We start from the raw sequence: 15,183 nt of genomic DNA, 5'->3' as shown, positions 1-15,183 counted from the left end.
ATGCCCAAAACGGTGGTAGAGGCAGGAACCCTCACAACATTCAAGAAGCATTTGGATGAGCACTTGGAATGCCATTGCATACAAGGCTATGGACCAAATGCTGGAAAATGGGATTAGACTGGACAGGGATGGATGGGCGGCGCAGACACGATGGGCCGAAGGGCCTCTTTCTGTGCTGTAAAACTCTATGACTCTAACTCTATGACCACCATCTTCTCAAGGGCAATTAGGGATGGGCACTAAATGCAGGCCTAGCCAGCGACGCCCACATCCCATCAATGAATAAAAAAAAATTAAAAATCCACGGGGTGCAATCCCGACAGTTACTCTGGGACCACTGGCCCTGCTGAAGGTTGTAGGCTCAGGGAGTGGGGCCTCCAGGAGTGGACTGTGAGGAAGCTGGGTTTCAGTATCCTGACAAATATATGGTGAGGAACCAGAGGAATCCTTACTAAGGAACTGTCTGAGGTTTTATCCACCGGGATGAGATGGGATGATTTATTTATTTAATGGTTTGAAGCATTGGTCTAGTCTTATTAATAACTGTCAGAAGCTGTGTGCAATGTCTAATTGATGTGGGATTATGTGGGTAATATCTGTGTTGAAAGGACGGGGTGAACTTTGTAACAATCCTCCAGAGATGAGCTGGGATTGAGGAACAGGACTGAAGGTGAGCAATAGTGCCCTGCACTTTGCACTAATTAGTGACAAACTCTGTTAAAGTTTAACAATTCACACTTGTGTTGTGCGGTGCCGATTGCTCCCAGTTTGTGAATGGTCAGGATTGTTTTTGCTGCAGTATTTTCTATTGAGCTTTGGCGGGACCCACTGATTGGGTGAGACAGAGCCTGGAACCGTGGCTTCACAGCACCGCCGGATGGGCAGCCTCAGGGTCCTAATGCCCACCGGGTGCACCAGCTCTCAGCGGGTTCAGAGCAACAACTGAAAAGAGCCTCACAAAGTGTTTGCTGTGTGTGTACAAAGCGCATTATTCTTAATGTGCGCAAGCACATTCCACACAGAGAGAAATCATTATCTTCAGCCATTATTGATCAGCATTTTATTTCCTGTATTTAAAATGTAACTTCAGAGCATTGAATCCCTTTAACATTTATTGATAACCCATTGTCTTGTGGGCGCTTGTTTGGAAAGTGATGTCACACTGACCATTCCGTTCCCAAGGTGAGCCTGTCTGTCCGCAGTATTCAGTGAGAAAGGGGATTAAATCACACCGAGGATAATGAGCAGCCACCCACCAGCAGGACACAAAGAGGCTGCAAAGGGATATAGACAGGTTAAGTGAGTGGGCAAGAAGGTGGCAGATGGAGTATAATGTGGAGAAATGTGAGGTCATTCACTTTGGTAGGAAGAATAGAAAAACAGAATATTTTTTAAATGGTGAGAAATTATTAAATGTTATGGTTCAGAGGGATTTGGGTTTCCTCGTACACAAATCAGAGAGTTAGCATGCAGGTACAGCAAGCAATTAGGAAGGCAAATGGCATTTATTGCAAGGGGGCTGGAGTACAAGAGTGAGGAACCCTTACTACAATTCTATAGGGCTTTGGTGAGACCACACCTGGAGTTCTGTGGACAGTTTTGGTCTCTGTACCTAAGGAAGGATATACAGGCCTTAGGGAGGGTGCAACGAAGGTTGACTAGGTTGATTCCTGGGATGAGAGGCTTGTCCTATGATGAGAGATTGAGTAGATTGGGCCTATAATCTCTGGAGCTTAGAAGAATGAGAGGTGATCTCATTGAAACATAAGATTCTGAGGGGATAGTGAGAGGTTTTTTTGACAGGGTAGATGCTGAGAGGATGTTTCCCCTGGCTGGAGAGTCTAGAACTAGGGAGCATAGTCTCAGGATAAGGGTAGGTCATTTAGGACTGAGATGAGAGGATTGTGAATCTTTGGAATTCTCTACCCCAGAAGGCCGTGGATGCTCAGTCGTTGAGTATATTCATGGCTGAGATCAATAGATTTTTGGATATTAAGGGAATCAAGGGATATGCAGAGCGGGTGGGAAAGTGGTGTTGAGTTCTATGATCAGCCATGATCTTATTGAATGGTGGAGCAGGATCAAGGGGACGTATGGCCTACTCCTGCTCCTATCCCGTGTAGTCCCACACTCCAGCTTTTTCCCATATCATTGCAAATTAGTCCTCTTCAAGTATGTGAAAATAGAATGAGAGTAAACTAGCAAGAAATATGAAAACAGATTGTAAGTGCTTCTGCAAGTAAGTAAAAAGGAAGAGAGAAACAAAAGTAAGCATTGGTCCCTTAGAGGCTGAGACAAGAGAAATTATATTGGAGAACAAGAAAATGGCAGAGATTTTAAACAAATATTGTATATCTGTCTTCATAGTAGACACAAAAAGCAGATCCAAAATAGTGGGGAACCAAGGGGCTAATAAGAGTGAGGAACTAAAAGTAATTAATATCAGTAGAGAAAAAGTACTTGAGAAACTAATGGGACTAAAATCCGACAAATCCCAATGACCTGACGGCCTACATCCGAGGGTTCTAAAAGAGGTGGCTGCAGAGATAGTGGATGCATTGGTTGTGATCTTCCAAAATTCCCCAGACTCTAGAACAGTCCCAGCGGATTGGAAGGTAGCAAATGTAACACTGCTATTCAAGAAAGGAGGGAGAGAGAAAACAGGCCAGTTAACCTGACATCAGTTATAGGGAAAATGCTGGAATCCACTGTTAAGGAAGTGGTAACAGGACACTGAGAAAATAATAACATGATTAGGCAGAGTCAACATGGTTTTATAAGGTAAATCGTGTTTAACAAATTTATTAGAGTTTTTTGAGGATGTTACTAGCAGGATAGATAAAGGGGAACTAGTGGATGTAGTATATTTGGATTTCCAAAAGGCATTCGATAAGGTGCCACATAAAAGGTTGCTACGCAAGATATGGGCTCATGGGGTTGTGGGTAATGTATGAGCATGGATAGAGGATTGGTTAACGGGCAGAAAACAGGGAGTGGGGATAAATGGGTCATTTTCCATTTGGCAGGCTGTAACTGGTGGGGTGCTGCAAGGATCAGTGCTTGGGCCTCAGCTATTTACAATCGATATCAATGACTTTGATAAAGGGACCGAGTGCAATGTATCCAAGTTTGCTGATGATACAAAGCTAGGTGGGACAGTAAGCTGTGAGGAGGACACAAAGTCTGCAAAGGGATATGGACAGATTAAGTGAGTGGGCAATAAGGTGGCAGATGCAGTATAATGTGGGGAAACGTGAGGTTATTCACTTTGGTAGGAACTATAGAAAAACAGAATATCTTTATACGGTGAGAAACTATTAAATGTTGGAGTTCAGAGAGATTTAGGTGTCCTCGTACAGGAAACACAAAGTTAGCATGAAGGTACAGCAAGCAATTAGGAAGGCAAATGGCATGTTGGCCTTTATTGCAAGGGGGCTGGAGTACCAGAGTGAGGAAGTCTTGCTACAATTGTACAGGGCCTTGGTGAGACCACACCTGGAGCTTTAGTCGCCTTATCTGAGGAAGGACATACATGCTTTAGAGGCGGTGCAACGAAGGTTCACTAGATTGATCCCTGGGATGAAAGGCTTGTCCTATGAAGAGAAATTGAGTAGATTGGGCCTATACTCTCTGGAATTTAGAAGAATGAGAGGTGATCTCATTGAAACATCTGAGGGGGGATTGAGAGGTTTTTCCCCCCCCTGGCTGGAGAGTCGAAAAGTTAGTGCTGTTGGGGAGGGTTTAAATTAATTTGGCAGGGGGATGGGCACCAGGATGTAGCATTAGGAAGGAGAAACAAAGGATTGGGAGAGACAGATAGCATTATAGTAAGACAGAGTAAGGTAATACAGGAAACTTTCGATTTACCGGCACCTAAATAACCGGAAATCTCGGTTAACCGGCAAAATTCAGGAGTAGGTTTTACTTCATATTGACTTGCGTTCCTCCATCTGTTGCTGTGCAAGGGTGTGGCTGCAGCTGTTGCTAAGCTACAGAGACGCTTGCAACTTGTGGCCATTGTTCTGAACTTGTTGCTAAGCAACAGGGTTTGTTGCTTTATACGGAGCTGGCAGCTCTCCGTATCTTTTACTATAGCGTTCGGTTATCCGGAATTTTTGATGTACCGGCACCACGTCGGTCCCGTCCGCGCCGGATAAAGAAAACGTTTCCAGTAGATGGAATCAGACTAAGAGAGAATACAAGAAGGTCTAAGATAGGTTTACAGTGCATATGTGTAAACGCACGAAGCATGGTAAATAAAGTTGGTGAGCTGCAGGTGCAGATAGCCACATGGAAATATGATGTCCTGGCGATAATGGAGACCTGGCTCAAAAAAGGGCAGGATTGGGTCCTAAATATTCCTGGATATAACGGGCACTTGGAGAGGTTTAAGCTAATTAAGGAGAGCCAACACGGATTAGTAAAAGGCAGATCGTGTTTGACTAATCTAATTGAATTTTTAGATGAAGTTACAGGGAGGATTGATGAAGGGAATGCAAAGGATGTTGTCTACATGGATGTTAGGAAGGCGTTTGACAAAGTACCACATAGAAGGCTGGTTAACAAAATGGAGGCTCATGGAATAGGTGGGTCAGCGGCAGCTTGGATAAGGAATTGGCTTAAGGACAAAAAACAACGAGTTGTGGCAAATGGTGGTTTTTCAGACTGGAGTATGGTAGACAGTGGTGTTCCCCAAGGGTCTGTGCTGGGGCCACTGCTTTTTTGATATATATCAATGACCTGGATATTGGAATACAAAGTAGAATTTCTAAATTTGCCGATGACACCAAACTCGGGGGGGGTACCAATCGACTGCAACAGGACATAGAAAGACTAGCAGAATGGGCAGACAAGTGGCAGATGGAATTTAATACAGAGAAGTGTGAGGTGATGCATTTTGGCAGAGGGAACAGGGAGAGGCAATATACACTTAATGGCATAGTTTTAAAGATTGTGCAGGGACAGAGGACTGCCTTTAAAGAGGAGATGGTTCAGGTACAGTCACACGAGGGGAAAAGGTAGGACAACCAAAGCCAGAGCTCCTTGGATGACGAAAGCCATAGGGAGTAAGATGAAGCAGAAAAAGGGGGAGTATGACAGATGTCAGGTTGAGAATACAAGTGAGAACCAGGCTGAATATAGAACGTTCAAAGGGGAAGTGATAAAGGAAATAAGAGGGGCAAAGAGAGAGTATGAGAATGGACTGGCAGCTAACATAAAAGGCAATCCTAAAGTCTTCTATAGCGTATAAATAATAAACGGGTAGTAAAAGGAGGGATGGGGCCGATTAGAGACCAGAAGGAGACCTATGCATGGAGGCAGATGACATGGCTGAGGTACTAAATGAGTACTTTGCATCTGTCTTTACCAAGGAAGAAGATGCTGCCAAAATCACAGTGAAAGAGGAGGTAGTTGAGATACTGGATGGGAGAAAAATTGATAAAGAGCAGGTACTAGAAAGGCTGGCTGTACTTAAAGTAGATAAGTCACCAGGACCAGATGGGATGCATCCCAGGATGCTGAAGAAGGTAAGGGTGAAAATTGCAGAGGTACTGGCCATAATATTCCAATCCTCCTTGGATACGGGGGTGGTGCCAGAGGACTGGAGAATTGCAAATGTTACACCATTATTCAAAAAAGAGTGTAAGGATAAACCCAGTAACTACAGGCCAGTCAGTTTAACCTCGATGGTGGGGAATCTTTTAAAAACGATAATCCGGGACAAAATTAGGCAAATCGTGTTTAACTAACATGATTGAGAGGTAACAGAAACAGTTGATGAGGGTAATGTGGTTGATGTGGTGTACATGGACTTCCAAAAGGCGTTTGATAAAGTGCCACATAATAGGCTTGCCAGCAAATTTGAAGCCCATGGAATAAAAGGAACAGTGGCAGCATGGATAGGAAATTGGCTAAGTGACAGGAAAGGGAGAGTAGTGGTGAACAGTTGTTTTTCGGACTGGAGGAAGTTATGCAGTGGTGTTCTCCAGTGGTCGGTTCTAGGACCACTGCTTTTCTTGATATATATTAATGACTTGGACATGGGTGTACAGAGCACAATTTTGAAATTTGCTGATGACACAAAACTTGGAAGTGTAGGGAACAGTCAGGAGGATAGTGACAGACTTCAAGAGGACATAGACAAGCTGGTGGAATGGGCGGACACGTGGCAGATGAAATTTAACACAGAAAAATGCGAAGTGATACATTTTGGTAGGAAGAATGAGGAGAGGCAATATAAACTAAAGGGTAGAATCCTAAAGGGGGTGCATGAACAGAGAGACCTGGGGGTTTATGTGCACAAATCGTTGAAGGTGGCAGGTCAGGTTGAGAAAGCGGTTAAAAAAGCTTACAGGATCCTGGGCTTTATAAGTAGAGGCATAGAGTTCAAAAGCAAGGAAGTTATGATGAACCTTTATAAAACACTAGTTCGGCCACAACTGCAATATTGTGTCCATTTCTGGGCACCGCACTTTAGGAAGGATGTGAAGGTTTAGAGAGGGTGTGGAAAAGATTTATCACAGAAATCACAGAAACCTCACAGTGCAGATAGAGGCCATTTCGGCCCATCGAGCCTGCACCGACACATATCCCACCCGATCCCCGTAACCCCACGTATTTAATCCTCCTAACACTAAGGGTCAATTTTATCATAGCCAATCAACCTAACCCGCACATCTTTGGACTGTGGGAGGAAACCGGAGCACCCGGAGGAAACCCACGCAAACACGGGGAGAATGTGCAAACTCCACACAGACAGTCACCCGAGGCCGGATTCGAACCCGGGTCCCTGGCGCTGTGAGGCAACAGTGCTAACCACTATGCCACCGTGCTGCCCTGGAACCATTTACAAGAATGGTTCCAGGGATGAGGGACTTCAGTTACGTGGATAGAGTGGAGAAGCTGGGGTTGTTCTCCTTAGAGCAGAGAAGGTTGAGAGTAGATTTGATAGAGGTGTTCAAAATCATGAGGGATCTGGACAGAGTAGATAGAAAGAAACTGTTGGCGGAACTGTTCCTATTGGCGGAAGGGTCGAGAACCAGAGGACACAGATTTAAGGTGATTGGCAGAAGAACCAAAGATGACATGGGGAAAAACTTTTTATGCAGTGAGTGGTTAGGATCGGGAATGCACTGCCTGGAAGGGTGGTGGAGGCAGATTCAATCGTGGCTTTCAAAAGGGAATTGGATGAGAACCTGAAGGACAAAAATTTGCAGGGCTACGAGGGAAGGGTGGGGGAGTGGGACTAGCTGAAGAGTTCTTGCAGAGAGCCGGCACGGGCTTAATGGGCCAAATGGGCACATTCTGTGCTGTAACCATCCTATGATTCTACGAACACATTAAACCTTCATAGAATAATTAACAGTCATTTTTAGACTGGAAACTTAACGCTGCCGTTTCACTTTCAGTCAGGAACAGATCGCAGTTTGACACCTGGTATCTCAGCAAGTGGGATGAACACGTGAATCCCTTCCCACACTCAAGAGCAGGTGAACGGTCTCTCCCCAGTGTGAACTCGCTGGTGTTTCACCAAGTCGGATGACTGAGTGAATCCCTTCCCACACTCAGAGCAGGTGAACGGTCTCTCCCCAGTGTGAACTCGCTGGTGTGTCAGCAGGTGGGATGAACATGTGAATCCCTTCCCACACTCAGAGCAGGTGAACGGTCTCTCCCCAGTGTGAACTCGCTGGTGTGTCAGCAGGTGGGATGAACACCTGAATCCCTTCCCACACTCAGAGCAGGTGAACGGTCTCTCCCCAGTGTGAACTCGCTGGTGTATAAGCAGGTGGGATGAACACGTGAATCCCTTCCCACACTCAGAGCAGGTGAACGGCCTCTCCCCAGTGTGAACTCGCTGGTGTTTCACCAAGTCGGATGACTGAGTGAATCCCTTCCCACACTCGGAGCAGGTGAACGGTCTCTCTCCAGTGTGAACTCGCTGGTGTGTCAGCAGGGTGGATGACTGAGTGAATCCCTTCCCACACTCGGAGCAGGTGAACGGTCTCACCCCAGTGTGAACTCGCTGGTGTTTCAGCAGGCTGGATGAACACGTGAATCCCTTCCCACACTTGGAGCAAGTGAACGGCCTCTCCCCGGTGTGAACTCGCTGGTGTATCAGCAGGCTGGATGAACGAGTGAATCCCTTCCCACACTCAGAGCAGGTGAACGGCCTCTCTCCAGTATGAGTGCGCTGGTGTACAGTGAGGTGAGATGATCGCCTGAACCCAGTCCCACAGTGAGAGCACCTGAACAGTCTCTCGTCAGTGTGAACATGTTGATGACACGTCAGTTCCCCGGAACTTTTATAGCACTTCCCGCAGTCCGGGCATTTAAAAGGTCTCTCCCCAGTGTGAACTCGCTGGTGTGTCAGCATGGTGGATGAATGAGTGAATCCCTTCCCACACTCGGTGCAGGTGAACGGCCTCTCCCCAGTTTGACTGTGCTTGTGTCTCGACAGGCCAGAGGATCGGCTGAAGCCTCGTCCACACACAGAACACGTGTACGGTTTCTCCCCGCTCTGAACGGTGCTTTCTGCTTCCATGTTCAGAGGTCCTGATGAATCAAGTGACTCTGTCAGATCTTGAAGTAATGTTTGGGTTGAGCTTCCCGTCTACAAATCCTCCCCTTCTAACACCCTGCAAAATTAATTTAAAACAGGAAAAAGGGAGGGTGAGAGAAAACTCACAAAAACACAAAGGCAGGTTGTGAAATTGAGCTGAATCAATCTGAGAATTTGTGGGGCCAGCACTAGAAAAAAAGTGACCATGAAAGCCGCCGGATTGTCGTAAAAACCCAACTGGTTCACTAATGTCCTTCAGGGAAGGGAACCCGCCACCCGGTCTGGGCTGACACAAGACTCTGGCCTCTATGGGAGGAGAGAGAGCAAGGTAGGAGGGGGAGGGGTGAAGGAGAGTGACTTTTTACATCTGCAACTCAACCGGAACTTTGACAGATCCTCCCAAACACGCGACCTCCACCACCTAAAAGGACAAGGGCAGCAGGTGCGTGGGAACACCATCACCTCCCAGTTCCCCTCCAAGTCACACACTATCCTGATTTGGGCATATATCGCCATTCCTACTCGGTGTTGCCCCGGGCCCGGTGGCTCTGACTCGGGACCCGAGACCCGCACTCGGTGTTGCTGAGGGTTCCAACCCTGGGACTCCACACGGGGATTCCAACCCTGGGACTCCACACGGGGATTCCAACCCTGGGACTCCACACGGGGATTCCAACCCTGGGACTCCACACGGGGATTCCAACCCTGGGACTCCACACGGGGATTCCAACCCTGGGACTCCACACGGGGATTCCAACCCTGGGACTCCACACGGGGATTCCAACCCTGGGACTCCACACGGGGATTCCAACCCTGGGACTCCACACGGGGATTCCAACCCTGGGACTCCACACGGGGATTTCAACCCTGGGACTCCACACGGGGATTCCTATCCTAGGACTGTACATGGGCATTCCAACCCTGGGACTGTACAGGGGAGCCCAGCTCTGGGGCTCTTCTGTTGCAATTGTGTGGGATGTTAACCATATGCTTTGCTTTTACCAGCACCTTCAGGAGAGATGGTGAGAATTCCGAAGTGTGGAGAGTTTGAATCAACTATCAGATGGCTTGCATCCCTGGTTGCAAAAGGAATTGGGGAAGGAGATAGCAGAAGGGCTTGCCATAATTTTCCAATCTTCCCTACATGTGGGGGAGGTGCCTGAGGATTGGAAAGTGGCAAATGTGACACCATTGTTCAAGAAAGAGGATAAGGAAAATCCAAGTAACTACAGGCCAGTCAGTTTAACATCAGTGTTAGGTAAAGTTTTAGAAACAATAATCGAGGAAAAAAATTAACGGGCATTTGGAGAGGTTTAAGCTAATTAAGGAAAGCCAACATGGGTTTGTAAAAGGCAGATTGTATTTGACTAATCTAATTTAATTTTTTGATGAAGTAACAGAGAGGATTGATGAAGGGATGCAATGGATGTTGTCTACATGGATTTCAGGAAGGCGTTTGACAAAGTACCACATAGAAGGCTGGTTAACAAAATTGAGGCTCAAGGAATAGGTGGGTCAGTGGCAGCTTGGATAAGGAATTGGCTTAAGAGCAGGAAACAGCGAGTTGTGGTAAATGGCTGTTTTTCAGACTAAAGGATGGTGGACAGTGGTGTTCCCCAAGGGTCAGTGCTGGGGCCACTGCTTTTTTTGATATATATATATATAATGACTTGGATATTGGAATACAGAGCAGAATTTCAAAATTTGCCGATGACATCAAACTTGGTGCTGTGGCAAACAGTGATGATGATATCAATCGACTGCAACAGAACATAGAAAGGCTAGCAGAATGGGCAGACAAGTGGCAGATGGAATTTAATACAGAGAAGTGTGAGGTGATGCATTTTGGCAGAAGGAACAGGGAGAGGCAATATACACTTAATGTGCTTAGGTCCCTGAAGGTGGCAAGACATACTGAGAGAATGGTTAACAAAGCATATGGGATCGTGGGCTTCATAAATAGAGGTATTGAGTACAAAAGTAGAGAAGTTATGCTGAACCTTTATAAAGTGCTGGTTAGCCCACAACTGGAGTATTGCATCTGGTCACCACACTTTCGGAAGGATGTGAAGGCCTTTGAGAGGGTGCAGAGGAGATTTACCAGAATGTTTCTGATTGTTTTCATTCGAACAAAGGAGGTTGAGAGGTGATTTGATAGAGGTGAACAAGATTATGATATGTTTGGATAGGCTAGACGGGGAAAGGCTCTTCCCACTAGTTGATGGTACAAGGACGAGGGGACACAGATTTTGGTTTTGGGCAAGAGATACAGGAGGATGTGAGGAAAAACACCTTTACGCAGTGAGTGGTGAGGACCTGGAACTCGCTGCCAACGGAAGTGGTGGGAGTGGAGACACTTAATGTTTTCAAGGGGAGACTGGATAGGCATTTGAGGGAAATAAACTTGCAGGGCTACAGGGATAGAGCAGGGGAATGGGATTGAATGGACTGCTGTACCAGAGAGCTGGCACGGACTCGATGGGCCGAATGGCCTCCTCTGTGCCGTCATGGCTCTATAAAGGTGCTGACTCTGGCTGGATTCAGTTCTACACTCACTGGTTCCCCTCCCTCTCCTCCCCTGAAGGTGCTGACTCTGGCTGGGTTCACTTCACTCACTGGTTCCCTTCCCTCTCTTCCCCTGAAGGTGCTGACTCTGGCTGGGTTCACTTCACTCACTGGTTCCCTTCCCTCTCTTCCCCTGAAGGTGCTGACTCTGGCTGGGTTCAGTTCACTCACTGGTTCCCTTCCCTCTCCTCCCCTGAAGGTGCTGACTCTGGCTGGGTTCAGTTCACTCACTGGTTCCCCTCCCTCTCCTCCCCTGAAGGTGCTGACTCTGGCTGGGTTCAGTTCTACACTCACTGGTTCCCCTCCCTCTCCTCCTCTGAAGGTGCTGACTCTGGCTGGATTTAGTTTTACACTCACTGGGACAATGAAGCCCCGACTAGTAGTTCCTTTACAAAGATGGCCGCACACGCGCTCTCAGAGGTTAAAGCAAGATGACGACGCACAAACCTTCAGCTGTCCTTTACAAAGATGGCGACCAGTAACCTGGGCCTGTTCCTGGCAAAAAGCCTCCCAGCTGGAACCGCAGAACCTGTAGGTTCTCATTTAGGGCTTGCAGCCTACACCAGGTGTTTATGAAATCCACCCGTCGGGTGCATTACCTTCCTGCGCCCCGCTGATTCGTAATCGGCGTAAATCGCGTCTGCAACCTTTGTCCGCGAGTGGCACTCGCCGTCCCAAAATCACAATGACACTGCGCATGCTCTAAATTATGCTGTACACTGCGCCTGCGCAATAGGCTCCTCCTGTGTGAATCGGCATTCTCCCCCGCAGAGCATTCTGGGGAACAACCCCGCCATTGAAAGCCCAAATAGTGAATGGAGAATGAGTTTCTGTGACCCCATTGTGAGAAAATTCATCAATAATTCACACAGAAACCCAAGTGCACGGGCATTCTGCCATGGTTCAGTCCTGGATGTGATTAATAACAGAATCCAAACCCCTGCAGTCACATGTGAACTCACTGGAGTCTCAGCAGATGGGGTGAATTTCTCCCCGCACACAGGATATTGAAACAGCCTCTCTCCAGTATCAATGCGCTGATCGTACATCAGCTGCTTTGAAGGTTGAAAGCTTTTCTCACAGTCAGAGTATTTACAGCAACTGTTCTCAATGTGGACACTCTGGAGTGTCAACAGTTGAGACCTTCGAGTGAATCCCTTCCCACACGTGAAGCATCTAAACGGTCTCACTCCGGTGTGACTGTGCTGGTGTGTCAGTAAATGGGATGGTCGATTGAATCCCTTTCCACATACAGAGCAGTGAATGGATTCTCCCCCTTACGAGTATGTTAGGGTGGGAATAGATGAGATAAGCAAGTGACTCTCTTTCCACACTCAGCTGGTGAACGGCCTCTCCCCGGTGTGACTGATTCGATGAGTTTGCACCTCAGACAGGCAACTGAATCCGTTCCCACATTCCCCACATTTACACTGTTGATTCAGGTGGGCGCACGAGTCTCACAGACTAGACAATTTGTTAAAAGTGGATCCAGGCACAGAACACTTGCCCTGTTTCTCCCCGCTGTGATTGGTGCTTTTTCCTTCTATATCCAAAGGCCGATGATATTCAGGTCCTGATAATCCGGTGAATCTGTCAGATCTTGACGCAATGTTTGGATTCAGTTTCCATCTGCAGATCCTCCCCTTCTAATACCCTCAAGTGGTGTTTACAACAGGATATAACTTCAGAACAGACAAATCTATTTTCTATACAACATCCTTTTCCCTAATGTCCTGCCTAAGCTGTAAATTCCCCATTCTACACATTCTCCCTCCATCCTTACTGTCTTTAAACAACATTCATTACATCATCTTGGATTTTGTGTCTCCCCTTCTCTCCAGAAGGAACTGTATCTGCAATTAGTTAACTCTACATTTTGGTAGGAAGAACGAGGAGAGGTAATATAAACTAAAGGGTACAATTCTAAAGAGGGGTGCCTGAAGAGAGAGACCTAGGGGTTTATGTGCACAAATCATTGAAGGTGGCAGCGCAGGTTGAGAAAGTGGTTAAAAAAGCATATGGGGTCCTGAGCTTAATAAATAGAGGCATAGAGTACAAAAGCAAGGAAGTTGTGATGAACTTTTATAAAACACTGGTTCGACCTCTCTGGAGTTTAGAAGAATGAGAGATGATCTCATTGAAACATACAAGATTCTGAAGGGGATTGACAGGGTAGATGCTAAGAGATAGTTTCCCCTGGCTGGAGTGTCTAGAACTAGGAGGCATAGTCTCAGGATAAGGGGTCGGCCATTTAAGACTGAGATGGGGAGGAATTTCTTCACTCAGAGGGTTGTGAATCTTTGGAATTCTCTGCCCCAGGGGGCTGTGAATGCTGAGTCTTTGAGTATATTCAAGGCTGAGATAGGTAGGTTTTTGGACTCTAGGGGAATCAAGGGATATGAAGAATAGGCAGGAAAGTGGAGTTGAGGTCGATGATCAGCCATGATCTTATTGAATGGCGGAGCAGGCTCGAGGGGCCGTGTGACCTACTCCTGCTCTTATTTCTTATACATTTATGAGCTCAATTGGTGTATTGTCTCCAATTCTGGGCACCACAATTTAGGAAGGATGTGAAGGCCTTCGAGAGGGTGATGAAAAGATTTGTTCCAGAAAAAATCTTGGATGAGGGACTTCAGTTACATGGATAGGCTAGAGAAGCTGGGGTTGTTCTCCTTGGAGCAGAGAAGGTTGAGTGGAGATTTGATAGAGATGTTCAACATCATGAGGGGTCTAGACAGAGTAGATAGAGAGAAGCTGTTCCCATTGGCGGAAGGGTCGAGAACCAGAGGACAGAGATTTAAGGTGATTGGCAGATGAACCAAAGATGACATGAGGAAAAACTTTTTTATGCAGCAAGTGGTTAGGATCTGGAATTCACTGCCTGAAAGGGCTGTGGGGGCAGATTCAACTGTGGCTTTCAAAAGGGAATTGGATAAGTACCTGAAGGAAAAATGTTGGCAGGGCTACGAGGAAAGGGCAGGGGGAGTGGGACTAGCTAAAGTGTTCTTGCAGAGAGTCGGCACGGGCTTGATGGGCCTCCTGCTGTGCTCTAACAAGTCTAGGATTCTATGATTCTAGAGCCTTACCGTCAGCCGACTCAGTGAGTGTCAGCAGTGACAGCAGTCCAATCCTGCCCTCAATTGACATCCATACACTTCACAGTTGATGTCACTGGATCTCCATCAAAAGCAGGAGCAGTGGCTGATTCGTACTCTTAGTTAGCCCAGTGGTACTGAGGATAATTATAGCCCCTGAACTGCTGCCTTGTCAGAGATCAACTAACAGCCCAGACCAAGGATTGAACTTGGTACCTTCCTGGTCAGTAGTGCAGAGCATTTTAAAGTGGAAGGGGGAGGGTGAGAATAGAATATTGAGAAAGAAATATTGTAATGTATATACCTTTAAGGGGGGAAACTACTTTGTACAGCTCATGTATACTGTAGAACCGGCAGTGACCACACCTGTATATAGCACTGAGTAGTAATCGGTACAGATCAGTTGCAGTGTGAGCCACATTGAGTAAACACCTGTTGTACCGCTCTCCGCAGTCTGTGTCTCATTATACATGGACGCAACATTGGCGACAAGGCAAGTTCGAACCTACCTGCAACTCTGCATCACCTCCCGGGGATTCGTTCCTGGAGATCAGTGGATTGGAGGTCAAGGCCAGAGACTCGGGCGTCGACCACGGGCAACCGCCCAGTCATCCAGCAGAGACTCGAGAATTGCGGGGGAGGCTGTCGAGAGCCAGGCTTGGCTTTCTAGTCAAGGTGGTCCAGCGAAACGGGCTGGCAACAGGTAGTGCGCAGACCCTTCCCGGACAGCGGCGGGCTAGAGCCCGACCGAGCGGCACAGCAAAGGGCCGAGCAGCGTCGATGGGGGAGAGAGAGAGGGGGCAGAGCGCACAGGGTGCAGCCGGTATTCAGGGGCCGAGCGGCGTCGGACAGAGGGAGAGAGAGACACACAGAAACCCACGAGGTGCCGTCATTGCCATGAGGACCAACAAGAGCGGCGTTGGCAGCAGTGCAGGAGAAGCATGCAAAACCTACAGGGTGCCG

The 15,183-nt window shown here is 47.2% G+C and overlaps 1 protein-coding gene across 1 annotated transcript; it reads right to left on the bottom strand.

Annotated features, from left to right (window-relative positions):
• Nucleotides 1-351: 351 nt before the first annotated feature.
• Nucleotides 352-14,272, bottom strand: LOC147119918 (uncharacterized). Its single transcript, XM_085984180.1, is given in 4 exon segments — nt 352-7,482; nt 7,484-8,611; nt 11,851-12,401; nt 14,212-14,272. Coding segments are annotated over 4 exon segments (1,863 nt in total). The 3' UTR covers nt 352-7,359.
• Between the last annotated feature and the right edge of the window lie 911 nt (nt 14,273-15,183).

This window comes from Somniosus microcephalus, chromosome 4, assembly GCF_052327205.1.
Source record: "Somniosus microcephalus isolate GS21.2 chromosome 4, FLI_Smic_1.0, whole genome shotgun sequence".
In the NCBI taxonomy this organism is placed as follows: domain Eukaryota; kingdom Metazoa; phylum Chordata; class Chondrichthyes; order Squaliformes; family Somniosidae; genus Somniosus; species Somniosus microcephalus.
This window is presented reverse-complemented; position numbering and strand designations above follow the sequence as displayed.